Source organism: Zootoca vivipara, chromosome 4, assembly GCF_965207765.1.
Source record: "Zootoca vivipara chromosome 4, rZooViv2.hap1.1, whole genome shotgun sequence".
NCBI lineage: Eukaryota > Metazoa > Chordata > Lepidosauria > Squamata > Lacertidae > Zootoca > Zootoca vivipara.
Genome location: NC_142587.1, coordinates 41,426,709 through 41,453,926, shown reverse-complemented (window position 1 = coordinate 41,453,926; position 27,218 = coordinate 41,426,709). Strand labels below are relative to the sequence as shown.

Sequence of the window (27,218 nt, the reverse complement as noted above, 5' to 3'; positions counted from 1 at the left end):
GCTTTCCCCACCTCCCACAAAAGGAGGGGGAGCTATAATCCACTACGAAGGATTGCATTTGTAAACTAGACATCCTTCGAAGTGACTTTGATTATTTGGGCTACCATTTTCATAGATTTTTTTTAAAAAATAAGTCACTATATATTCTATTTAAGGGTTGCTATATAATAATAATAAAAAACCTTTGTTACTACCTTCTGTACCAGCTCCTTAGTATGCATCAAAATCTGGAAGAAGAAGAAGAAGACACATTACAAAATAGTATATTACCATATACCGGTACTAGTCAGGAAGTAAGCTTTAGACCTCTGGGTTTACAAAATAAGGCGATACAGCTACCAAATCAATGTTTGACCATGGTAATGCAACACTGTGTCCTGCTCACAACATTACAAAAAGCAAAACATGAAAACAGAACTCACTTAAAACAATGTAGCACATATATATTTACTTTCTTCTTTTCTAGAGACGAAGAGGGTACAGCACTACCCAACCTTGTCCATCTAGAAGTCAGAATGTTTGTGTTGTGTAAAGGTTAGGCTAAAATTTCTACTTCTAAAAAAACAGCATGATCTCAACTACCGTAGTTTGTTATATGTACTATGCATATACACAAACATGTCTGTACATGGAGAAAATTATTAACTGACTATAATGAAATAACAACATTTTTATCCCCAAAGCTGGCCAGGCAATTTGATATATTATTTTTGGGTATTTTAATAATATTATTTCTAGTCCCCTGAATGTAAATGGGAAGACATTTCTGACAGAGTTAGTCCTGTTAGCAAAACTAATGATTCATTATGGGGAATATTTTCAATTGTTCACAAGGGCAGTAGCAAATATAGGCAATTACAAGAGGGTCACAAGACAAGTAAAGGTTCATCTAGTGACAGGCGTAATATTAATATTACCTATTCCAATAGAAAATCACTTTTAAGTGCCAACAGTTAGGGAATAGGTTATGAAGGATTGCTAAATTCATTAATAAATCAGTTGGCAGTTATCATATTTCACAGAAACACCTGCATATTTATCTTCTCATTACCAATTGGATGATGGAATTTTTTTCAAGCACATTTCAAAAATCTGCCAACTTCAAGTGTAAAAAAATAAACTTTGTGGTTAATTTTTCCCTTAACAAAGTACAGCTGTTGAGAATAATTGTTCAAGATCTTACCCCGTAATGTCAACTGCAGCAGAACAAAGAGTATTTAATTAGCAAATCTATCCAGTAATTCAACACCTATTATATAAAATGCCTTTGTGATTTTATTCAGGATAATTTGCTAAGAGGGTTATTACTGACATTCAGATGAAATTCAAAAGTCCTACGCAAGTAGAGTCATAATAGCAGTAATGATCCCCCCAATCAGGAGATCCTGTGTCACACAAGGCTCTTTTGCAATGCAGCAGCTGATTTCCTGACTTCTTAATTCCCGGGCTCAGCCCAGTGAGAGCCCTTCATGCCAATATTTCAGTCAGCAATACATGTTTAATGGGAATCTATTAAAATACCTAGAACAAAAGTGACTTTTTGTTAAGAATGACAGCACTACGATCATATCAATCATTAGCAGTTTTTAGAAATGTGGAATGAAATGGGAGTTTTATGATGAGATTGGGCAAAAGAAAGCGAGAGAATCAAAAAATTGCTCCTTATTGTTTTCTATGATGAACTATTTTGTATTTCACTTGAATTCACCTGTTCCTCGCTGCAACATAATTTACAGAACAAGCTGCTTTTTGCTCCATCATGGCTCATTCTTCTGTAATCCATGCAGTTTAAAAGACACATTGTAGCCGCTACATCATAAATTGTAGTTATTAGATTTTACCATGGCCCTTCGTCTAAAAATGACAACACATTCCTGAATGTGCCTGAATTCCGGACTCAAGTTTCATTGTAAGTTTTTAGTTCCTAATTCTTTCTCCTGTTCCTTATACAGCATGGGTAATAATCTATATTAAATAAAAATCAACAAAATCAATTTTTAAAAATTTATTTTTGAACTGTAATAAATACTAAGTTTCTTTTAAAAGTACTAGGTTAATATTAAATAATGTGGATAAAAGCACGTTAGCTCATACTTGTATTTAAGCACTAGTCTGGTAGCCATAAGCAATCAAGAATTCTATACAGGCGAGTGTGCAGGCTGATGGAGAATGGATGAAGTGCTCTACCCTTCCTCTGGTACTCTAGGTATGATGTTATCACGGTCAATTGGTATTAACATCCAGCAAAGGCCTGAGAGGATAAGTAAGTTTTAGCAGATACCAAATTGTCATCAATGGTGCGTCTGCCTTAATTCAGATGGGAAGGCAATTCCAAACAGTAGGTGCCACTATCAAGAATGTTCCCCCTCTTGTTGCCACCAAATAGTTTTCTACAAGTTGCAGCACAAACTCATCAGCTGGTAGGAAGAAGGTGCTCCCCCATGTAGCACAAATCAACTTGTTTTAGAGCTCCACGAGTCAAACCTAAAACTTCAAACCAATTCATCCTGCCCCTTTCTGTCACTATTTGCAATCAAGCAAAAAGGTAGGACCCCAGTGATCCCCATGCATAAAGTATAGGTACGGTCATGAATCATTCACAGCTAACCAGCAACAACAATGCTACTTAGAACTTTAACTTGGTGATGGCTTTGTTAGGTACCTATTTAAGTCTCCCATAAGCCACTCTATGCCATTCTACTCTATGCCATTCCTCCCTTTTATCTGGTGACAAAGATCCTCAAGAAGGCAGGAGAATGGTATTGGTTCCTACAGCAGAGCTAGTCACAACATCCATGGAAAAATATTGCTCACCATCAAATCATGTACTAGGGGCCAATTTTTAACCAGCAGCTGCACATCTTCTGGCCAAAATGCTGGTTTTGGCCTTGACTAACACTGTCACTTGGCAGGGACGGCAAATCTGTAGCTCTCCTGATGTTATTGGATTACAGCAGCCATCATCTGACTATTGGCAATGTTGGCTGGGGTTGATGACAGTTGTATCATCATCATCATTCACAGGATAAAATCAGAATATAAAACCACCAAATGCATAAGTTGGTGGGGGGGGGTCAACAAATGGGGGGCCGCTCTTACTCTAAGGCTTTGCCAAATATCTTAACCCAGGAAAAGACCTGCCCTGAAACCAATACTGAATCTTGGGTCAGCCTCCCAGTGTCAGAGTAAGATATTCCACAGTTTTGTACAATATCCAGCAACAATGTTGTTGAGAGTATTTAGCCCATCTTTGGCTGGTCCAGAAGTAGGTGGTTCTAGCAAAAAAAACACATTTATGTGACAGAAATCCTTAGTGCTGGTAAAGAGGCCCTGAAGCCTTGGGGGGGGGGACTGCTTCCACATGCTTATCACAAGCACCCTTAAGCCTTCACCTCCAGCAGGTATTATTGTCATGAAAAATAGGTTCATCGCAGGTATGTGCACCAGAAATGTATTGAATTCGTGGTGGTCTTTTGTAGGGAAGAGAACTTGATTGTACAATGAGTTGGCACTGGCATGGCCAGAATGGTCCGTTCTGACCCCTTTGACAGAGAAGATGCGGTCATTGCTCCTTTCTGAGAATGGGAGGGAAACTGTGAGGTGGATACTTTATCCAAGGGCTGTGAGAAAAAGCTCTATAGCAGGCATCCTCAAACTGCGGCCCTCCAGATGTTTTGTCCTACAACTCCCATGATCCCTAGCTAACAGGACCAGTGGTCAGGGGTGATGGGAATTGTAGTCCAAAACAACTGGAGGGCCGAAGTTTGGGGATGCCTGCTCTATAGGGAAGAGCTTGTTCAAGGAAGTCTCTGGTTGTACTGCCTCTTCCCCTGAAGACTCCCCCTTTCTCCCTTAAGGGTACCAAGTGAAACCAGAAAAGGTTTCTGTATCTGAGCTAGCCTATGCAGGTATGGAAGGGAAAGTAGAGGAGAGAGACAGAGTGAGAGGAAGAGCACAAAATAGCACAAGCAAAACCCTGCTTCCCTGGCAGGAAGGTAAGGAGTCTCTGCCTCCTTAATGCATGGAAGAGAGAAGCCCAAAGGATGGAGAATGTCCCAGTCTCTAACAGATAATGATAATTGCAGTACCTTGTGACCAACAATCAAAGCCAGGCTTACCCAAAATATATAAAGCTGTAAGAAAATGTTGAGCTGTTGGAGAAGGCTCATAGCATTTTAAAATGAAATACATGTAGGGTGGAATCCAATTGTTGCTTTGAAAATCTGAGTCCCTGAATTAAATTAGAAAACGCACTACTGTAACCAAAATTAATTTTGATAGCATTTATCAACTTACTCCAGGAGTTATGGCTAAGGATGAACTCTTTAGAAGCTATTGAAAAAGTAACTATAGTAGGAAGCTGTTAGTCTCTGATCTTGCTTAGGTCACCACTAATAACCAGTAATTTAGGACTCCATGTGAAATATGCATACATTTCAATATTTATCTTGCACCAGATTCATTTATTCAGGTAAAAAACCCTCACTCACTTGGTTCCTTTATATGTATTGTACATTACCCTGAGAAGTGGAATAATTTATTCACTTCTTAATTGCTAAAAGTCAGAATATACTGAAGATTAGCAAAACAAACAATGTTTAATCTTTGAACTTTACACTACAGGAAGCCATTCTGAATACTGGCTTGTCATAGGGAAATCGGATTAAATTTTTTCAGTTTTCCTACTCCTTCAATCCACCTACTCTGAACAGAAAGATACTGCTCTACAGGAATAGATTTTATTTCCTTTAATGGAAAAACCTTAATTACAAATCCAACTAAAACATACTTCCTCCATAAATCCATTACTGCAAGAGACATGCTGGGGATTTTTAAAAAATCCTTAATTTGTCATTTAGACCTACTGTTATCTCATTTGTACAGAATTCCAAATACTTTAGCATAAAAGCCGCTTTCCAAAACATTAATAATGTTTATGAATCCCTCAGTTCTTATCCACAATTTGGCAGGACGGTTATACTTCTCGTATTCAAAACAGATTTCTTTTTCTTTTTTATTTGGAGGTCTAACAAATACATTTCAAAACAAGTATTACAAGTTTTTCATTTCAGAAAATTGTTCAACTCTTTTATGGATTTTACATTACTTAAAGGTAAGATCATGGAAAGGTATGTGTCATGGAAAACTCTTTGAATCTTTCTACTGAAATTAAGTACTTCTTTAAACAGAACAATGTAAATAAGGATGTTGTGGTGTGATGATGTGATAAAGGATGTGGTGCTATTCATTCACTGTCCAAGTTAGACTACATGGAATGAAATCTCAAAAGTGAAAATCCAGTCAAAAGGGCCCACATCTAACTTCAGATATTCCTATCGTAAAGGCAGCAAGTTATACAGCTGGAGACTAGAAGCATTTTCCTGTGAAATATTGACCATGTAACTTCTAATAGTACATTTAAAAAGTTATACTCCATGCTACATATGGAGGTTAGAAAAACAGCTGCAGTCAAGTTAATAGGTATTGAATAATTTCTATGTACAGGCAATTGGTAGTATTTTATCCCACTATTATCAGAAAAGAGTGGATAAAATTATTATTTATTGCATTTATAACACATTGAAGGTTCCCAGGCAATACACAAACAATTCATTAAAATATAACACAGCAGTGCCACATAAAAACCATGAAAGCATAATAAAACAGCAATTCAGCAGCAGAAGACGCCAACTCTTAAAAGTCAGCCATGTCCATAGGCCTGAAGGAAGAAATATATCCCTACTTGGTCTAAAAGCGCATCTATGGGAGAGATGCCTCACACGTACCAACACATAAATATAAAAGGTAGCAACATGAAGCATTTGACTCTGATCCCAAGATGATAGTCTGTCTCCACTTAAGGCTGTAGAAATGATGATGATGAAATGGCAAACTGCCCCCATCTAGTGAAGCCTTCACCAGATGAGGTGGAAAGAGACACTCACTTGAAGTAGCATCATAAAAGGCCATTTAGGACTTCAAAAAGGTTAAGAACCAGCATTTAAAACTGAGCTTGGAAAATAATTAGCAACCTTTAAAACTGGTGGTGCATTCTTGGCGGATGATACCACCACCACCACCTCCACCACCACCACCACCAACAACAACAACAAAATCCATACTTAGCTCAAATAACATCCCCCCCCCCTCACTAGAGCAGATATAGCATGTACAAAATTGAAACTCAACTCATCACCTGACTGATTTGCACAGCTAATTAAGATGTGGTCAAACTCTGCATCAACTGGTTAAGTATCTTTTCAGTAACAATTAAGAAAGAATGATTTTTTTCATTAGCAAGAACAAGCCCATAGTGGGCTTCAATGGAAATGTAAAAGATCTTATAGCAATGGGGTTTATAAATACAAACCACTAGGTTAATGGCTAAATAGTTTTCCTCTCTCTCATCAGCCTTTAATTTTCTGTTAATGATACTTGGTAATTTTGACTATGGGTTCAATAGGGGTTTCCCCCCTCAGTTTTGACCACGAGTTTAATATAAAATGAGCTCTGCGTCTGATTATGTTTCTCTTAGTGGATTAGTGAACTAGACATTTGGGACACTTGTAAAAAAACACAAATGGGTGATTGATTACACACAAATTGCAAAATGACTATTTGAACTTGAAACACATCAGAAAAGCAGCAACATAGATTGCAGGGTGGTAGTACTGTACTGTAGTTTACTGTTAGAACTTTACTAAACATCTTTACCAAGTCTGAGTTACTTAATAAATTCACAGCAGAAATCATAAAGTGATAAATTAGTGAGTTTCTTCTCCTCCCAACTTCTTCTGCCTATTGGTGTCACATTCTTTTCTCAAACATTTGTCCACACAATACAGTAGCCAACAAACCTGATATAGGGCTGTTAAAGTCAGACAGCAAGGCACCACACAATGACCTTTAGAAAGAATGATACTAACAGGTGGTGGGTGCTTAATAATTGTATTATGCTTTAACAATGAGGGCAGCGCACTATCTTCTTATCTGCACCAGGTACCTTAATACACATCACCCCAAAAGGAAGAAAGCAAAGCTACAAATAGCCCAATTGCCACACCCATCAAATTTATACTTCATGCATTCCTCCACTTCAAAAACTCATAGCTTTAAGTGCTGTCAGTTAATCTGAAACAGGGAAGTTATTTAACTCAAGAAAAGGACTAAATGTATATCTGAAACATATTATTAAAATCCTGAATGGAGGGAGGGAATCCTAAAAATCCCAAGTGATTGAATTAATTGCCCTTACTAATTAGATTTCCTACATCAGGCAGCTCAAGTTACAGTTTTCATTAACCTTTAACCCTGAAGCAAGTCAGTGTTTTGACAGCTGAAGAGCAGTGCAATCTTTTCCTCTCAAGCAGGCTTTGACCGTGACAGAGGAATTTTTTTTTGGGGGGGGAGGGCAGTTTCACACCCAGACAAAAGTAGCCACTCAAGCAGCACATGATCGCTTTTTCCACAGACAATCCTAACTTGTTGCAAAATGGCAGACACCACCACTGTCCCTAGTCACCACCATCTCAGCTGTAGAGAGACCTATGCAAAAGGGAATTTCTGGTCTGAGCTACGTGCCATTAGTATATAAGCACCCACTGCAAAGGGCCAAGCAGCAGATCAGTTTCCTGTCAGCTGCAGAAAGTGCTGACACTTAAGCTGTTTAAAGGCTTCTCATTCTTGATTTGACAAACAAAAAGGCAGGTTCAAGGACACATTGGCTTGTGAACTAGGCTACCATGTATGGTGTGTGTGTAGCCATACAGTCACCTCAGTTCAAGGCACCAATAAATGAAATTACCCAGAGAAGATATGCTCACATCAAAGTCCAATTTCAGTCTTGTAGCAAGCAAAGAACAAGCACAAAAAAGTCCTCAAAATGTTCGTAATTTCTGTTCTTTGTTTTGTTTACACAGACAGGTACCTGATCAAAGGCATTACACCGTTAAATTAAAACAGTACCAATAGAACCCATACGAGGGTAAGATTCCTCTTGAATAAGCTGGCAGGCTATTGGACAGATAGATGTTAAGCGCAGAAGGAAGTGTACGGACCATGACACCAGAGTCTGTTTAATGCCAGTCACTTGAACTCAAGCGATAGAAGCTACATAGCGGGGGAAGGATTGAGAATGCAACTGTCTCAGGGTCCAGGGAAGCAAATAAAACTGTCACCCCCCTCCCCAATTCTTACACCTCACAATGCTCTCCAGCAGCCACTGCGTGGCCTCCTGGCTCACTCTAGGAAAGGCCAAGGGGTTCTTGTCTCAAAGTGAGGCATTCTGGGTGATATAGTCAGGGAAGTGCTGTACCCCATGACTGATCAGAGTTCTAGCTCATGAGGACAGCTTGTGCAAGTTGACAGGCTCTCCCACTCCAGACATGCCCCAGTGTAAAGACAGCATTGAAAGGGGCCAGTACAAGGTGAACTTACGTGGTCCGGCTCTCCTCCTTCATACAATCCTGTGCACGCTTATTAATCTGTGTCATTTGACACACTATGAAGAAGAAGAAGAAGAAGAAGAAGAAGATTTATATCTCACCCTGCCTTCCAAAGAAGCCCAGGGTGACAAGCACACACACAAATGATGAAACAATTAAAACATCATAAAACAAAACATATTTTAGGACAACACCCGCTTCACATGAGATTATGCTACTGGAGAAGACTCAACCCAAAGCTCCATTGGAAAAGAAGAGTGAATAATTTAAGTGGAAAACTTCAGCATTCACATTTGATCCTTGTTTCAGGAGAGATAGAAAATTAGTGAAGGGGTGAACCTGAAGGGGGGAAAAAAAGTTTTCAGCACACAACGTAAATTAGCACAACCCAGAAGCCACCTATTCTGCATATTCAAGTGTACGATTTACAGTTCTACAATGGTCTGCCTGTTGTTCAAGCATCTTCCTTTGAATTTTTAAGAAGGGGAAATGACTGTGGCAACAATTTGTGCAACTGAATCCATTCAATGCATGTTCACGCTGAGAACTGTTCTTTTTACTCGCATCCAATACAAGTGAATTTTCTTTTTCTGCAATCCATGCATCATATGCAGGTGTGAATGGCACTCCCCAGCCAAATGCACACGGCAGAGAGTTAACTCTTCATTGTCAAGGTGACACTTACAACTATTTCTACATTTCCGAATGCCCACACACAACAGTCTAGCATCTAGGCAGCTACGCTCAGTTCTGAGCTCTATGGAGCAGTTGAAGCAACAAGAGGCCACTCATCCTCCACCAGGTATGCACCTCCCCCCCCCCCCCCGATGGGATGCATGCAGAAACTATGCTTGCATGGAAGCTGCCTCTGCTCTTTGCTCTCAATCTCCTTCTGGTTCTGGGAAATAGTGGTGCAGGAGAGGGTGGGGAGGCCCTTCACTTGCCAAACCTGCACCTTCCCCTAATCCATCCTGTGCTCCACCCTCCAGCTCTGAAGTTTCCCCTGCCTCTGACTGGCTGGCACAGGTCCCCATAAATCACTGCCCCTCTTTGCCAAGTCAGACTCTAGCCCTGCTTCCCCCGATTCACAGTTGTCAGCATCCTGCCAGTCCCTGACAGCAGGTGAATACAAAATCTTATTTAACCCAAGAGGGTGGGCTGAATGCCACAACAATGCTAAAGTGTATTTTCCAGAATACACATACCCTTTTCATTTTATCTGAAATGGCCTTGAATACTAGATTGACTGGTAGTACCTTTATAGGTTTCTAGTGCCATTCTAAACAAGTGATCAAAAAACAAAAATTAAATTCACAAGGTGCTGTATGTATCCTCATAGCCTGATAATTAGCTATTTCATCTAGTGATAAAGCACAAAGAAGACCCTCTCCTGCAGACTGCAGGATGCAAGCAGGACCATACTGGAGGAGGCAATCCTTAACATATTGTGCTCTTCAACTTTGAACTGCACATTTTGAATTGGAAGCCGCCCTGTCTCCTCATCCTCAGGGAAAGAGTTCATGAAGTTAGAAAATATATCTGACTTGGAGGAGAATGTAGCCTATGAGTCAGCCGTTGGCAGGTATGCCCTCTCAGAATCTATAGCACCACAGGAGTCTGTGATGCCAGCAGCTCTCTGGCCTCAAGAGGTTGCATTACTGTCATTAGACTCAAAGGAGTCCAGCCGAGAGGCCATAATAGAAGCATGGCCTCCCCTGCACCACTGGACTCCACAGCTCCGAAAACAGGGTGGCCCCTTTAAGAGTAGAGGCTTCCCTCATCAGGAGTGGGGAAAGGAAGGCTCAGGCTGGGTTTGTTCATTGTTGGAGCACTGAATAGTTCCAAGTGGCATCTAGCCTTCCCAAATACCACTTGGAACTATTCAGCATAACTTGGTTTGCCTTTCAGACTACTTCTGCTTTGTCTGAACTTGCCTCACTGGAACCTGATCTTTGTTTGACCATTGCATGCTTCCTGGATCTGGAACCAGTTCTAGTGGAATGTGATCCATTGGACCTGGACTCTGTGCCCAGCCGAGGACCCTAGTTCAGCTAGAGCCCCATCCCCTAGCTGGCACCATTGCCTGAGACAGAACCAATCTGGGAGAGAGTCAAGTTCAAACCCCCATTTAGCCATGAAGCTTACTAGTTGGCCTTGGACCAGCCTCGTTTTTTCAGCTAGACCTGCAGATTAAAACTGAATTCGATATTTGCAAGCAGTAGGTGAAGACTCAAATCATGCTGCCTCTTTGGTCCATCACTCTAATCCAGGGGTCAGCAACCTTTTTCAGCCATGGGCTGGTCCACCATCCCTCAGACCATGTGGTGGGCTGGACTATATTTTGGGGAGGGAAATGAACGAATTCCTATGCTCCACAAATAACCCAGAGATGCATTTTAAATAAAAGCACACATTCTACTCATGTAAAAACACGCTGATTCCCAGACTATCTGCAGGCCGGATTGAGAAGGCAATTGGGCCGCATCCAGCCCACAAGCCTTAGGTTGCCTACCCATGCTCTAACCTGAAGATCCTCTGCACTCATATCTCTAAACACACAGAGATAAATGAAAGTTTGCTTCGTTTCATACAAATTGTAGTTAAAACTATCATGATGTGTCATTTTTACACCATTCACTCAAGGAACAAGTTGTTAGAATTTCAGCTTGTTCACTCTGCTTCTCGCTACAAGCAACTATTACCAACTCTGAAACACTCATCACAACAAAGCACAATAAAAAATAAAAAGGGAAAATAACCAGAGAAGGATTAACACCCTAGCTCAAAATTCAAATAAAGAAAACCTCTGCTTTTTATCACTCAAAAGTTCTGCATAAAATTCACTTAATACTTGCAGATCCTTTTAAAATGAGTTTTGAAGAAGCTTTCACATGCTCTAAAGACCGACATGAAAAGTGATACTATTCAACAGAGGACGCTTATTGTGGCTACAAAGAAATACGATACTCATAGCAGAATTCCTCAGATGCCTCCTACAAAAACACATTAACAAGACTAATGGGTCACATCCCTCTTTGTCAAGCTATACATGAAACTGCAACAACATCAATAAGCCTCAAATAATATATATATATATATATATATATATATATATATATATATATATATATATATATATAATGCTTGTGTACATTTTCCTTGCATGAAATCAGGGGCCACTACCTAGAACTTTATAATTATAGTATTCATTTCATTTTAATGGTAACTTTATTAGGCAGGCTTGCTTCTCATCCTAAGTCATGGCTGACAGCTTCTGTGAATAACTAGATTGCTCCCTCTTCACTTCTCCACTAGTGTGAACAACAAGCCCCAGTCCTTGGCTTAAGATCATGGTTTGTTTGGAGTAAAAGAAACCATGCTCTCTGGTTGAGAATGAATGTTCAGTGAAGGATTGTGGCTCATTTCCTTCTGGGAGAGCAGTGAAAGAGAGCCATTAACCATGACTTGCAATGACATGTGAACAAGGCCACTGAACAAGTAGAATGAGCATTTGCAGAGTTCTGCTGTTTCATGCGCCCTTATTTTTCCATTTTCACGTTTCTCATTTCTATTCATTCTTTTATTTACACTTTATACATTTATTTACATTTTATGCATTCTTTATTCAAACTTAGAATGATTTGCCAAACATCATATCTATTGTGTGAACATCATAGCCAAGTGGTGATCTGGGCTTTTCACATCCTGTCCCAACATTCTAGCCATTCTATCACAACTGATCTTAAAGTAACTGGAAATGAGAGAGCACCGTGGTAAACTTTGATCTAGGCCATTTATTCAATAGCATGGAAGAAATGACTTTCATGCCAACAACTGGTGTATAACATAGAAATATGTGCACAAAGACATGCTAAGGTTACTTTGATCATTTCAACATTCCAGGACCAGTACGGTATGTCATTGTTACACTGCAGCCATCAACATTGCTGTCATTCCCGAGCAAAGAATTTATTAGCATACTAAACTTCTGTTCCCCATGTGCAGATTTTCCTCTTGAACTGTGGTGACAGGCAAAATGCTTGAAATAAACACAAAGACTGCAATGTTGCATTCATTTACGCTGCACAGGTGTGCAGTCATAGGATGTGTGTGCAAAATATGAACCACCATCAAAAGGCCCATGGCTTTCTGCAGAACTGAAAAATAGTTACCGTAACATAGGGGCAACACAAACTACCACACTGGCCATAAGCACATAATAGGCTACATGAAGCCTCAGGGGAATGAATGAATGAATATTGGGATGCAATAGCTAAAACTTGTTGCAGCTTATTCATAAAAATCTGTTTTGATTTTAGCCAATACACTTTTCTTAAAAATCACTGCCTCATCTTCATGTTGTAAGTGCACTACATTTCCCCCTGAAGGGTTTAGAAATTAGTGCTGCAGTGAACGGTGGAGTAGCTAGTCACAATAAAAATTCAGCAACCAGACACTGCTCTGTGTTACAGGAAGAGACTTGGAATTCAAGTGGAATTTCTCCGATCCATCACAAACATGAAATTGTATCTCACAAGACATAATTTAGTACTGCAAGTTCATGAAACTTGTAACCTTTAAGTACACACAAAACCAGTACAGATAAGATGCCATTCCAACAGCATTATACCATTTGTTTTACATGTTTCATCCACGGCTCAACTCCGCCACCACAACTCTTGTTAAAATAATAATAATTGTAATTAATTGTGTTGTGTAGTGCTGGGCATTTGAGTCCCATTGGGACTAGGAACTTGTTCAACAATTATTGCCCACTGCGAGCAGAACCAGGAGCTGGCAGAATTCCCAGCCTCAGGCTCTTAGCAGCTGCTGCTTCTAGTCTTGGTCGTTTCCCTTTATTCTGCCTGTGCCCTCTTCACCCCATAAAATTCCCACAGCCAGAATGAATTGCTTTAAGCAGCCAAGAGGTACTGTATCGTCTGCTGCTCTCCATGGTCTCCTTACTACATATGCTACTGAACAGGTAGCAGCAAACATTACCTCTAAGGTAGTGCACAAGCCACTTGTTACCACAATAGTGGGAAACCAACAGTAACCGTAGCAGGAGAGAAAGAGCCAATGCTTGCCAGCAGCTGGAAAAGACCATTTTCAACAAACTGAAGTGAAAATCTGCAGTCCCTTCAACCATCATAAAACATGGAGATTGTGATTTGTCCTTTTTCAAAATCTGTACAAGCTCTAATATGAATCTGTTGAATATAATGCCGGATCCCAGAAAATCTTAGGACTAGATTCAAGGAATTTGAAATATTTTGCTAGTCCTTCCTTACAAAAACATTTTTTTAAAAGAGATGGTATGGAAAATGTAACTCTGTTTCTCTTGCTCCTCACCCGTCCATTCCAACCAAAAGAAGACATGTTTTCTTCTAGCTGAAATGCTTTATCAAAAACATTAGCTCTGAAGAACAAGTAATTGAAGAATTCACACATTAAAAGCCGAATCACCAAACAAAAACCCCTGCAGCCAAACATAAGGCTTCACTAAAAGCAAAATATTCCCAAACTGTATGCCATTGGGTCAGAAGCATCACATCATATGACATAAATAAATGAAATACAAAGCACAGAGCCATTACATCAAGTTCTATGAACTACAGACTATTAATAAACTATTAGTACCAACTGTTCTCAATATATATGTGTGTGAGAGAGAGAGAGAAACGACAGAACAGATGGACACAAAATATAGGACTTCACTTAGCAGAGAAAAGGCCAGGGACAAATACCAAGTTAGTACTGATACTTGATAAATGTGATAATCTACTATCATGCATACCTTACATGCTCCCCCAGTAAATGAAGTTGCCTGTCTTGGCAAAGAGTCATTTCCTCATTATGAAGATGGGACAATGCAGCGCTGCAAGTTCATTTCACAAACAATAATGCCAACGATGTTCTTCCAGGACCTAGGAAAACACTCTGGGCTTGGAAAGCAAATGCTTAAAAAAAAAGATGACGACGGCACTGGTAGCCATGACAAAATGACTGTTGTGCTTTAATGTAAAGCTTAGATCAATTTTAAAAATTCTATATTGTGGACACTGGTTTAAAGAAAAAGAGCTGAACTGTGAAAAAATGGAAATAAGTGGCGTAGGATTTGAACATATTACCAGTGAACTCCAGAACAACTGGCCAGAGCAAATAAATTTCTAGAACAATAAAAAGACAATGCTCACAACTAGGGGGGGAACCTCACTAAAGTTACTCTGATGCTTTTAGAGGGATATTATTTTTAGCCCAGTCCTGTTGCTTCATATAAAGCAGAAATAGAGAAACTTTTTTTTCTATGAAGGATCATTGACCCTGAGCCACAGGCCTTGTCCTTCTATCTGGGTTACAGCCACCCCTCCCCTCCAGGTCCACACCCCAGTAAGAATGAGGTTCCATGGTCATTTTTGGTCCTCTACCTATCCCCTTCTCCTGCCCACATGATTCTGAGCAGCCTGCCTGCCTGCTTTACTTCTTCTGGGCCCATGAACCTCTCTGTGGGACATACAGAGTCAGCTGCAGCAGGAAGGCAAAGCAGAAAAGTGCTGGCTGAGGGAAACAGACCCCATCCATCATTTTGGTTTACCCACCTTGTTGCCTGCCTGGTTAACCTGGTAGCTGGTATTGTGGGAGGGGGGAGGCAGCCTGGGGAGGAAAAGGCCTCTCCAACCCAATATCAAAGCATTTTTGTTGCAGTCTCACAATTACTTACAATTACATAATTACAATTACTTGCTTCCAGGTAATACAGCAAAGAGTACTGGGCTGTTAAAATGCTGAATGTAAGGGTTTGTACCCAATTTCCCCTGAACAGAGTTGCACTCAGGAAATGCTCCCACTGGTGGAAGTGGGGTGGCATTAGCCAATACCCCATTCCCACAGCAGCTATCTAATTGCCCTCCAAATCTGCTCCAGAGGATTGGGGGACACTGCAGCACAATGGAGAAGGATGCTGGGGGGAGTGCAGGAATCAGGGAAAAAAATGCTTCCACCTCTACCTACAGTGGGAGCCTCTGCTGGACCAGAGTCTGTATGTTTGCAGGATAGCAGGTCTGTATCCAACCCAGTGTATGGAAATGAATACTATGCCAGTCCATATTAAAGACCTTTCTCTTCTGATACAATGTATGCCAACATATGGATACCCATACATTAATACAGTAGTAGAGTTGTACCTTGGTAGTCGAACGGAATCCGTTCCAGAAGTCCTTTGACTTCCAAAAAGTTCGGAAACCCTAGCGTGGCTTCTGATTGGCCACAGGAAGCTCCTGCAGCCAATCGGAAGCCACAGAAGCCCTGTCGGACGTTCAGCTTCCAAATTTTTTTCGCAAACTGGAACAGTGACTTCTCAGTTTGTGGCAATCGGGAGCCAAAACGTTCGACTTGCAAGGCGTTCAGGATCCAAAGTACGGCTGTACTATGAAGTGGAAGTGGAAGCTTGGTTCTTGATCCTTATATTCAGATACAGTATTGTGTGTATCACACATAAAAAAACCCAAAACCATGCAAGGAAAGTACAGTGGTACCTCTACTTACGAATTTAATGCGTTCCGAACACACATTTGTAAGTCGAATCCCATAGGAATGCATTGGGAGAAAAAATCCGTAAGTAGAAGCAACCCTATCTAAAAATTCGTAAGTAGAAAAAATCCTATCTAAACCACATCCAAGATGGCGGACGGAGCTCCATTCTTAAGTAGAAACATTTGTAAGTAGAGTTATTCGTAAGTAGAGGTACCACTGTAGTATTAAAAATATGGAGTTGATTAGACCAGATAACAAATTATTGCAGTCTTCCTAGAAGTGAGTTGTATTTAAGTAACTAAAGCAGTTTTTAAAATTATTGCTCTGTCATCCTGACTCAGTGCCAGCAGTAGCTGCTTCGCAAGACCTGTCAAACACTGTTATTCAAAAGGGGCTTTTAGTGTAGCTTTAAAAAAAAAAACAATGAGAACTGAAACAGAATATTTACAAGCGTTCTTCACCCTGATCTGGTTTTCTTCCTAGCTTAGAGGAAAAAATACTTTGGATTTTAACAAACAAAAAGTGACTTTGCAACTTAACTATAAAACAATACTTTAAACAGTAGAAGAGAAACAAAAGCCCACCTTCCAAAAAAAAAATTCACCCCCCAACTTCTGTCATGGATGCAGAGAAGTGGTGGGAGGCACCAGCTGGGGAACCTCCAAGGGAAGAAGGCTCAGGACCAGGGGATTGGTGGTGGGACGACAGCAAATGGTCAGAGGGAAAAGAAGGAGCAGACTGGAAAGAGGAGGTGTCAGAAGCGGTGGGTGTCAGAAAAGGTAACAGGGTTGGGTGAACAGGAAGAGGCTGTGGCAGAGGGCTGTTCAGACTCCAAGGCAGAAGCAGAGGCTGGAGTGGAGTGGGGTCAGGAGAGAGAGAAGGTGGCTACTGAAGATGCCAGGAGTCTCCCTCTCGAACTAAAACCAACTCCCCTTCCTCCGTTCTCCTAGAACACACAGATAAATGAAGAGGGCAGAGCATTTGCGACTGCTTGGGAAAGACCCTGGAGAGGAGGAGACTTTGGAAGCGGTGAGGAGGTGGGGACTTTCAGTCCTCACAATTGCCTTGTTGGAGCAAGACCTACTGGGAAGAGTTGCTGGGATCACTAGGTCTGCACTGTTTTGGTTTCTTGAAAAAAGAGTTAACTTCACTGACACCTTGGTTGTTGTTTATTGCTGACCTACGCTTGACTCCAGCTCCTTATAAATACCTACCAATCTGTTTTTATTCAGGACGAAGGAATGAAAATCATAAGCTGCCTTCCATTCTTGTTTTTCCTACAGGGATCAGGGGATCCACGGACAGGTTACCCCTTCCTCCTTCAAAGCTTGAAGTGGATCCACTAAGATGTTGGATATGTACAAATGAGGTTCCAGAAGACGGGAATTTGTGGGGGCCGCTATAATTTGTTATATAAGGTAAGGTTAAAAAGAGGGGAAGAACAAATCCTGCAAGCAGCAGTACAGTGTAATGAATCGAAGAAACAAGATTCAGTTACCAGGAGTCAATCATTCTTGGCTTATCCCAAAATTCGCTGGCTAGTGCTCAATTTACATGACACTAAATAATCCATAATGACTGTTTGTAGCAACTATAACAAAATTCAATGTCTATTCAAGCTAAAGGAAATAATGCCACACAACAGTGAACAACATTCAGCTCAGCAGCTTCACGCTGTATCTATTTCCTAAACATATTTTCCTTAAGTGTGGTAACAGAACAAACAAGATTATTGACCGACAGGCTTCTCTCCTCTTTTAGCATCTGGTTTTGCCTATTCATTAACCAATTTCAACTATATAAATCGCAGAAGGTCACTGTAATGGCATACATCACTTGGGTAGGATAAACAGATAAAATGAGCAGAGGTTGCCTACGTCAACCATTGTTGCCAGAGAAGATATGAAGACAAAACTGGAAGTGGGATTTGCTGCGTTATTAGGACAGTCTCTCTGTTTAGTAGACAATAAGTTAGAACACCTTTAGCCAAGCAAAGCTCTGTCTCCAAGATGGGAAGTATATCACTGAGTGGTTTCAAGTAATAACTTCAGGTGATAGGAAGGACTGGGCCTGTCCTACAGTAAGTAACTCCTGAGAAGCACTTTGGCTGCATCAGTTTGTTTCTTCACTTCAGTGTAATGGCAGTGTAATGTAGGTTTTCAAAATATCTGCTGTGAGCCCTTCAAGTGTCCAGTCTCTGTTGAAGGAACTGGTTGCATTGCAAATGAATTCCAGGGGTTTGCTGTAAAAGTAATGGGACTGTGTGGTGCGCTTTGGTGGAGTAAAGCAGACGTGCACATCCACCTCTGTATGTCCAACAGGCAACACAAATACAACAGCTAGAATAAAATCAGGAAGATAATTCCTGGTGAGGTCACTGCAAATCTAGCCACTCCCAGCTGCCACAATCTAGCACTCAATCTAGAATCAACCAGTTATTTCAGGCTGTAGGTTAGGGGTACAAAATTTTTATCCATATGGAAAAACAGATGATGTGGAGACAGTTAAGAAGGAACCCTTCTCAGAAGCCATATCTTGTGTTACCCTAATCTTATGCACTGAGAGTTTACCAGTTTTCTCCTATTGAATTGAACTACACAAAACCCATATTCTCAGTAAAACTAATAATATAGCAAATTTTGTAAATCTCTAAAGTCATATCCAACGATACATAATTAGAACTTACATTTAGTGACAAGAAATGGCTTATTTTTTTTTAATAAACACAAGATATATATCGCCATCTAGTGAAGAATCTGCATAATTACCACTCTACTACTATATACAATAACGTCAACTGTACAATGAATACAACAGCATGCTTTCTTCTGCTTGAGATTTTCTGCTAAAGGCTAATATAGTTTGTAAGTCATACCTCAGTTTAAGTACGCTTCGGCTTGAGTACTTTAAGTTTAAGTAGTCTGCGGACCCGTCTGGAACGGATTAATCCACTTTCCATTACTTTCAATGGGAAAGTTCGCTTCAGGTTAAGTACACTTCAGGTTAAGTACAGACTTCCGGAACCAATTGTGTACTTAAACCGAGGTACCACTGTACAAAGTTGTTGAAAGTCAAGCAGGGCTGTAAATAACCATATTTTTGAATGGAACAATGGAAACTATTTGAATACCAATACCGTCACTTTCAAACCAGTGATGTATATTTTGCAAGAAAACAATGTAAACTTCTAGTGTTAAAATTTCCCTGTGCCAGGTTTTTAAAAGCTAATTTCTGAACGTGTCTACTGCCTTATGACAAAATATGTAAATAAACTTCTTCCTTGTATATGATTTAGAAGCAAAGTCACAAGTCATAAAGTGTAGTTATTCCCCTCATCTTTTTCCTAACTAGCACAAATCCACACAGGAGACTGTCTGGTATATGTCTACATAATTCACTGTTCTGGCCTTAACTCCACTGAGAGCAAGTAACCCGTTGTCACCTGGGTTTGTAAACTGATTTGAAAACCTTGGTTAAGTGGGGATGTGAATGGCATTAATGGTGGTTAAGGCTGATATGGACACAACTTAATAATTGTTAAGACTTCTGGAGCAGATGCTCTACCACTCAACTACAGCCATAGGCCAAGTCAATATGACTTACCAGCATGTTATTCAGCAAGGAAAAAAGTTTAGTTTTGGTAAATAATTCAGACATACTGGTGTATTGAAGGAGACGGGGGTATGCTGCAGTTTTTCTCCAAGAGAATACAGCAAGCCATTATGTTCTAATTTAAGTGAGATTACCCATACAAAACAATAAATCAAGCATAAAGTATCAGATTATGAGAGGTTTGGGAGCACAACCAATAGTCCAGATTGCACTAAACACAATATACCCTTCGGGTTTTCTAAAGTTTCAGTCTGGCTGTAGACATATTTAGCACTTTCTGACCCTCACTAGATATTACAATGTATTTCACCACTAACTAGGGCAGATGGTTTGACCAAACTTGCTAGGTCATTTTTTAAATAGCCGTCAACAAAAGCCCCTGTTGTGGTCTATAAATGTACGGCAACAGTAGCTCTACTCAGGATTGTGCAAAGGGCCACTGGGAGCATGTGGAGTTAGCTCTACCCACTTCATGATGGGGGCAAAGGCCACCCCCGTTCTATAACGGGTCCGATCCAGCCGAGCTGCTCTTACCTTTTTATGCATTCTCATAAATGTTACAACTGATTCAAACATCCAGTAGCCAAATTTGCACTCAACTTGCACCCATGATTTCAAGCTGGCTCGTTTCAAACCAACCAGACTTTGTGATAAATGACAATGTCACACGCAATGACAAGCAGGATTCACACAAGGGCGAAGTGAAACAAAACGCTTGTCCAGTCCGTTTCTCAGCTGTGCACAAGAAGGAAATGGGAAGGGAAGGTCACAAGCCCATTATTTGCTACTGACTCACCTCTCGGCCTTTGAAAGTCACCAAAGCGGCAAGTGGCTTTGCATAGAATCTACTATAGGAAAATCCCAGACATCCATACATGCTGTTGGCTGTAAGCTTCAAAGCCTTCTGCCTGATATCATACTACAAAGAAGAAATTAAGACCATCACAGCAAGTAGTTAAATATATAAATATAATCATATGTAGTCAGTTACTTCGAAGAGAGATGTTAAAATACCAAGTGGCCATCTGGTAGAGGGGCAAAGGCTACAGGTGAAGATGGTATCCCATCTGAACCAGTGAAATGGCCGAAGTGGGGAGAAGGCACTTCCCTCCCAGTGCTTCTTGTTGACTGAAGTCCAATCTACTTGCTTATTTAGCAGTGACCCATTTAAACGCAGTCATCTGCGAGTGGCATGCATGTAAGTGGGGGTGGGTGCCTGTCCTGTTAACCGCACTGGCAAATTTTATCTAGCTGCTCATTTTAGCCCCTTCTGTAAGAAGCAAGACAGGCTAGCCTAACAGAAAATTAGAAATAGCAGCAAAAAAATTGCCCTATACAGTGGTACCTCTACTTACAAATAACTCTACTTACGGATTTTTCTACTTACAAATGGAGCTCCGTCCGCCATCTTGGATGCGGTTTAGATAGGATTTTTTCTACTTACGGATTTTTAGATAGGGTTGCTTCGACTTACGAATTCTTTCTCCCAATGCATTCCTATGGGATTCGACTTACAAATTTTTTCAACTTACAAATGTGTGTTCGGAATGCATTAAATTCGTAAGTAGAGGTACCACTGTATATTCATTACATTAAAAGATTAGCCTTGGAGAAGATACGTATACAAACAAGCAGGATCTTGGTCTAGTTTCTCAACAATGGACATTTTCATTCTATTAGATATACCTGTAAGTAGAGGTCAGAATTTAAGTCTGGCTGTTTCATCAACTGTTTCACTTGACGCCTTCGTTCAACTAACTTCCTGATCTCTTTAGGCAAGATTCCCATTTCTAGCGATGAATCTGGCAATTCTGGGATTTCTTCTTCTGCATCCTGTGAAGTTATTAGTTTGACACGTTAATACTACCAGAATAACCTAATTCCTGAAACTGCTGTTTCCACCCTGTCATATGAACAAGCTCTAGCGAAGGCTATTCCGCTGGGTTCTATCTCAAAAGACCCTAATGGAGAAGACACCCCAAATAGGTCAGATAACCATTCCTTCCAGAACCATCGGCATTCAAAGCAAAACCTACTCTCTGGAGGAATTCCCCCAGGTGATCCACAGAAGATCTCCTGCGGCAGCTGTTGATGCTGGGTCTCTGTCTTGTGGCCAAATTGTCTCATTCGGGAGATGAAGTTGACACCTACTTTCCCCAAGAAGGGAACATGGAAAATTGGCATATAAATAACCCAAAAGGTGTTTTCGTGATTAAGGGCCTAATCACCATCCCCTTGGGGAAAGATGGCACTTCACACCCAACCAAGGAAAACTCCTGGTTCAAACCTAAAACTGCTAGTCTCTTCCGGTTCGCTTGCCCCATCTATGAGCTGAAAGGAACCTAAATGGACACAGGATCTTGGTGGCACAAGGAAACTATAAGCATGCATGAGGACCAGAGGCTGAAAGTGGCCCAAGCAACCTCAGACAGGTAACCATTAACACAAAAATGTGGATTTGTTTTTATTGGACTAGCAGAAGTTGACTAGTCCAATAAAAACAAATTTAATGACAAATTTAATGACTAAATAAACAGATAAAGAAAATACAGTGGTGCCTCGCTAGACGAATTTAATTCGTTCCACGGGTTTTTCTTATAACGAAAAATTCGCCTAGTGAATCCCATAGGAATGCATTGAATGTTTTTTCAAAAAAAATTTGCCCATAGGAACACATTAATTGAATTTCAATGCATTCCTATGGGAAACCGCGATTCGCCAGACGAATTTTTCATAAAACGAATTCGTCTAGCGAGGCAACCTCCACTTGAAAAATCCTTTCGTTAAGCGGAAATTTCATTAAGCAGGGCATTCGTTAAGCGAGGCACCACTGTAAATGGTATTGACAAAATATCTAGTGAAAACCTCAAAGTAGAGTGTAAGGTGCCTATGCACTATCCTGGGCTGGCCAAAGAATGTTCTGAAGGCACTTAACTCTGTTCTGCTGCAGAATCTAAGCTAAGCCTTGTTCTGTAACCTAGTTACCCGGATTGGATACCACCTGAGAAGCATACAAAACCACTTTGAACACATAGCAAAAAAGATCAAAGCCTTCCTTTTCTGCAACAGTTCTGCTGAACAATACTTGGATGATACAATGCCATCGTTGCCATCTCATACGCATATAGGCAGATAAATCATGTAAAAAAAATAGTTTATATTTTTTTATTTAATGAACTTTACAAGGACAAGGTGTAGAAAAAATGTTTCAGCAGGCAAGACTGATCCAGTTTTATATGGAAAAATGGGGAATAAGCTAAGCATGTAAGAAAACAAGGAGGGTCCATGTACACTTTTTAATGTCACAAAAATATTATGCAGCTGCTAAAAAGGAAGATATAATGAACTCCATGTCAAGGTGGAACCAATCTGATTTCATGAGATTATACACAATTTATAATGAGAAATTATACTATTAAGCATGATATCAAGCAATACACTACAATTACAATACAGCCGCAATGTCTAAGGAGACTTCAATGTATTCTTGAATATAAACATATGATCTTTTTTAACAATCAAACATTAAAAGCTACTGTCAAATTAAACACAAACCTCTGTCTTTTTTGGCACACTGGAAGACACCCTGGTAACTGTTGTAAAACAGATGTTAAACTCCTGGATAATTGAAGGGTATAAGCTATTGAAGTCGAGGAGCAAGATGAACTTGTCATAAAAACCTGAAATTAAAAATACACACACACAAAATTCACCTTCAATATATACCTACTATGGAGACTGTGAGAGACAAGTTACTTGCAGTACAATGTAAAAGAACACCAGAACGTGAGTGAAGAGTCATTGGTGAGGGAGACGTTTAAAGTCAGATTGCTTCAAAAATACTCTGGTTTATTATGAAATCATTGTTTGTCCATGTGATTCTATCAGCATTCAGGTCTGAAAAACAGATATGTCAGAAGAGGAACGATCCAACCCTGTTAACTATCCAGGGATGAACAGATAGCTTCTATGTTACTCTGGGATGCTTCCGTACAGTTGTCACCACAGAAAGGAGACACCATGTGAAACTGCAAGCATCCACTTATTAGCAGCAGCAAAGAGAGGATTTTTAAGCATGTACTCAGTATACAAAATGAAATGGATAAACCAGATTATCTAGATCCATCTCAATCTGGCTTTAGGCCTGGTTATGGAACAGAGACTGCTTTGATCATCTTAGTGGATGATCTACACAGGGGGAGTATGACCCTGTTGGTTCTGCTGGACCTCCCAATAGCATCCTTCTGGATCACTGTCAGGGATGAGACTTAGGGACACTGTTTAACAGTGGCTCTAGTCCTTCTTGAAGGTACAAGTTCTGAAGGTAGTGCTGGTTGACTTCGTGGCTGTTGACGTGTGGGAGACCTCAGAACTCCATCTTGTCCTCCATGCTATTTAACAAATTCATGAAACCACTGGGAGAGGTCATACAGAATTGTGGAGGATGGTGCCATCAGTATGCTGATGACACACAACTCTGTTCTAAATCCGTGTGTGATCTCAATAATGGACTGGATAAGTTTAACTCAGGTAGGGACACGACAGCATTTGAATCAATCTGGCTAACTTGACCCAACAATCTCCCCCCCCCCCCCGGCTCACACACACAAACAAATCTCATTGCAGCCAACTAAACACAATCAACCACACCCTGGGTCCCACACCCAACCTCTATCACTACCAAGGAAATATAAAAAACAAACAGAAAGAGAACCCACCCAAATGACACTGACATAAAAACCCCACATACACACTAAGTATCCTATATAATAATGTCCAAGTTGTCCCTGCGTCCAGTTGTCCCGTGTGTCCCTGGGGTACTGCGCATGTACCCCAGAGACACAGGGATTGGACGGAGGGACAACGGCCAACCGCCGCTCCGCCAACCGCCGTTCCAAAGCCCAGTCTCATGCTGGAGGTGCGCGGCGAGGCGGCGGGGGAAAGAAGCGCTTCCCCCGGCAGCCTTGCCGCGCACCTCCGGCATGGGACGGCGCTTCCTCAGCCGAAGCGGCAGCCGGCGCCGAGGGAAGCCGGCTTTGGCTTGGCGGCGGCGGGAAGAAGAGGAGGAATTCCTCCTCTTTTTCCCGCCGCCGCCAAGCCAGTCCCCAAGCCGAAGTGCGGCGCGGCGGGGGCTTTTCGCTGTTTGACTTCCCGGAGTGAAGGGGGAGGCAAACGGCGAAAAGCACCCGCCGCGCCGCACGTCGGCTCGGGGACTGGCTTGGCGGCGGCGGGAAGAAGGGGAGGAATTCCTGCCCTTCTTCCCGCCGCCGCCAAGCCAGTCTCCGAGCCAAAGTATGGCGCGGCGGGGTTTTTCGCCATTTGCCTCCCCCTGGGGGGAAGGCAAACGGCGAAAAGCCCCCACTGCGGACTGGCTTGGCGGTGGCGGGAAGAAGGGGAGGAATTCCTCCCCTTCTTCCCGCCACCGCCAAGCCAGTCCCGGAGCCGAACTGCGGCGTGGCGGGGGCTTTTTGCCGTTTGCCTCCCCCTTAGCTCGGGGAAGGCAAACGGCGAAAAGCCCCCCCCCCGCGCCGCAATTCGGCTCTGTCCCCCGCGCGCTTTAGTTTGGGGAAGCAGGCAGGGAGACGCAACAGCCCGGGAAGCTGCGGGCTGTTGCGTCTCCCTGCCTGCTTCCCCGAGCCGTAGTGCATCGGGGGACAGCCGAAGATCGGCGGGCGCTGTTTGCCGGGGTTGACAAACCCCGGCAAGCGGCGCCCGCCAATCTTCGTGTGACAGGCAGTGGGGAATGCAGGCAGGCAATAGAGCAAGCGCCTGCCTGCCTTCCCCGCCGCCAGTCCCCCCGGTGCTTCGTGCACCGCTGCTGGGTGCCGACCCGGCAGGCCGCTTCCTTGATCTGGCGGCCTGCCGGGTCGGCGCTGATCAGCGCTGCGCGGAGCACCTGATCGAGGAGCCGGCATGCATTCTAGCGCCCGTTTATTTAACGGGCTGAAGACACTAGTAAGAATATAAGTTTGCCACTCCTCGCCCCCTTCTTCTTCCCCAACTTTATTCTGTATACAACAATGCACATACTTTTGTAAACTAAGGAAATCTATAATAAAATCATCATCATCATCATCATCTCAGGTAGGGACAGAGGTGTTCCTGGTCAGTTGCAAGGCAGATGAGAACAGTGATTCAGCCTGTGTTCAATGGAGTTATAATCCGCTTGAAGTCTCAAGCTTGCAGTTTAGTTGGGTTCAGCCCTCAACTATTTCAGTGGTGGCCAGGAATGCATTTGCACAATTATGGATCACGCACCCATTCCTCGAGATATCTGTTCTGGCCACGGTGAAGCATGCCTTAGTTACATCCTACTGTATAAATGGGGCTACCTTTCAAAAGTGTTTGGAAGCTTCAGCTGGTCCAAGTTACAGGTAGCATATTAGTCCCCTGTTAAACCAACTTCACCGGCTGCCAGTCCATTTCTGGGCCCAATTCAAATGTTGGTAATGACCTATAAAGCCTTATATGGCTTGGGTCCATCTGAAAGATCTTATCTCCCTATGCAAACCTGCCTGGGTGCTAAGATCCTCAGATTAGGACCTTGTCTTGTTCTCATGAACATCAGAGGCACATTTGGTGGAGACATGAGGCTAGAACTTGCTAAGGCCTTTGAAAACTAAGGTGTAGATGATGCTAGTCACTGGGTTGTTGTTGGGGCAACTGTATTTTAATAGCTGGTTTTAAATGTGTTCTGTATTTTAGTTATTGTTGTTTTTATTACTCTGTATTCTATAATGGTGTTTTTAAATGTTGCAAGCCAGCCAGTTTATGCTGTGGCCTGTTTCTGTCATTCTCCAGGTCATCTGTCCTAGGCAGCATTTCCCCCAGCCATAGAGACTAGTGCCCATCATTTTAATTATCTATGCAGAAACTTAAAGAGGAACTATTGAGGTTGTGAGTGTTTGTCTACCAGTAGAAAGCCTCCTAAATGTCAAGCGTAAGGTCAATCTTATGGTGGCCTAATTTCTCTTTGAAGAGCAACAGTACCCATCGGAGTAGATTTGAGGGGAAATGTAGGCCCAAGGTAGGAGGATCTCAGTTCAGGACATCATGCTGAGGATGTGGGCAAGTTGCAGCAGGTTCACTGTTTTGAGCAGTTGGAAGGGTTTGATTGCCTATTGAACCTTCTGGACTCTATCTGGACCAAGACACCTGATGTGTTGCCTGCAGGTGGTTCTTGAGCCAGCTGATTAAGAACGCATGTTATAGACACATCAGGGTGGTTTATAGGTCCTGGGTGGCCTGGGCAAGAGAAAGGCCCTGGCACAAGATGTTGTCCAGGTATGAGTAGACACGTATGTCTTACAGATGGAGATGCACCATAAGGGCAATTATCAAAAATTATTTTAAAAAAGGGTCACGGTAAACTAGCTGAAGCTCAAAGAAAAGCATTTTATGCCACCAACACTACTTTCACATCCTACAAGAGTGCCAAGTGAAGGAGTACACACAAACCTGAAAGATACTCATCTTTTAGGGGCAGTGAAGCCTCATCCAAGAAAAGCTGTAAACCCAAACCCCATATAAAAAGGAATTCTATTTTGTCTGGATTATGCATCAGCATGTTACACCCCACCCAGTCCTTTATCAAAGATATACCTTAATTGAAAGTCCCAATTATTCATC

The 27,218-nt window shown here is 41.7% G+C and overlaps 1 protein-coding gene and 1 non-coding gene across 3 annotated transcripts in view; both read right to left on the bottom strand.

Annotated features, from left to right (window-relative positions):
* The window catches only part of POLA1 (DNA polymerase alpha 1, catalytic subunit), a 186,394-nt gene that overhangs the window by 124,246 nt on the left and 34,930 nt on the right, over positions 1 to 27,218 (bottom strand). For both annotated transcript variants that reach the window (XM_088668719.1, XM_035116609.3), the window contains exons 24-27: positions 23,145 to 23,269; positions 21,276 to 21,422; positions 20,386 to 20,508; positions 195 to 227 (exon numbers count right to left, since the gene is read on the bottom strand). In XM_088668719.1, the coding sequence (XP_088524845.1) occupies positions 195 to 227; positions 20,386 to 20,508; positions 21,276 to 21,422; positions 23,145 to 23,269 (428 nt within the window). The remainder of the gene's footprint in view (positions 1 to 194; positions 228 to 20,385; positions 20,509 to 21,275; positions 21,423 to 23,144; positions 23,270 to 27,218) is intronic.
* Positions 23,498 to 23,630, bottom strand: LOC118085824 (small Cajal body-specific RNA 24). The gene has a single exon (XR_004692699.1).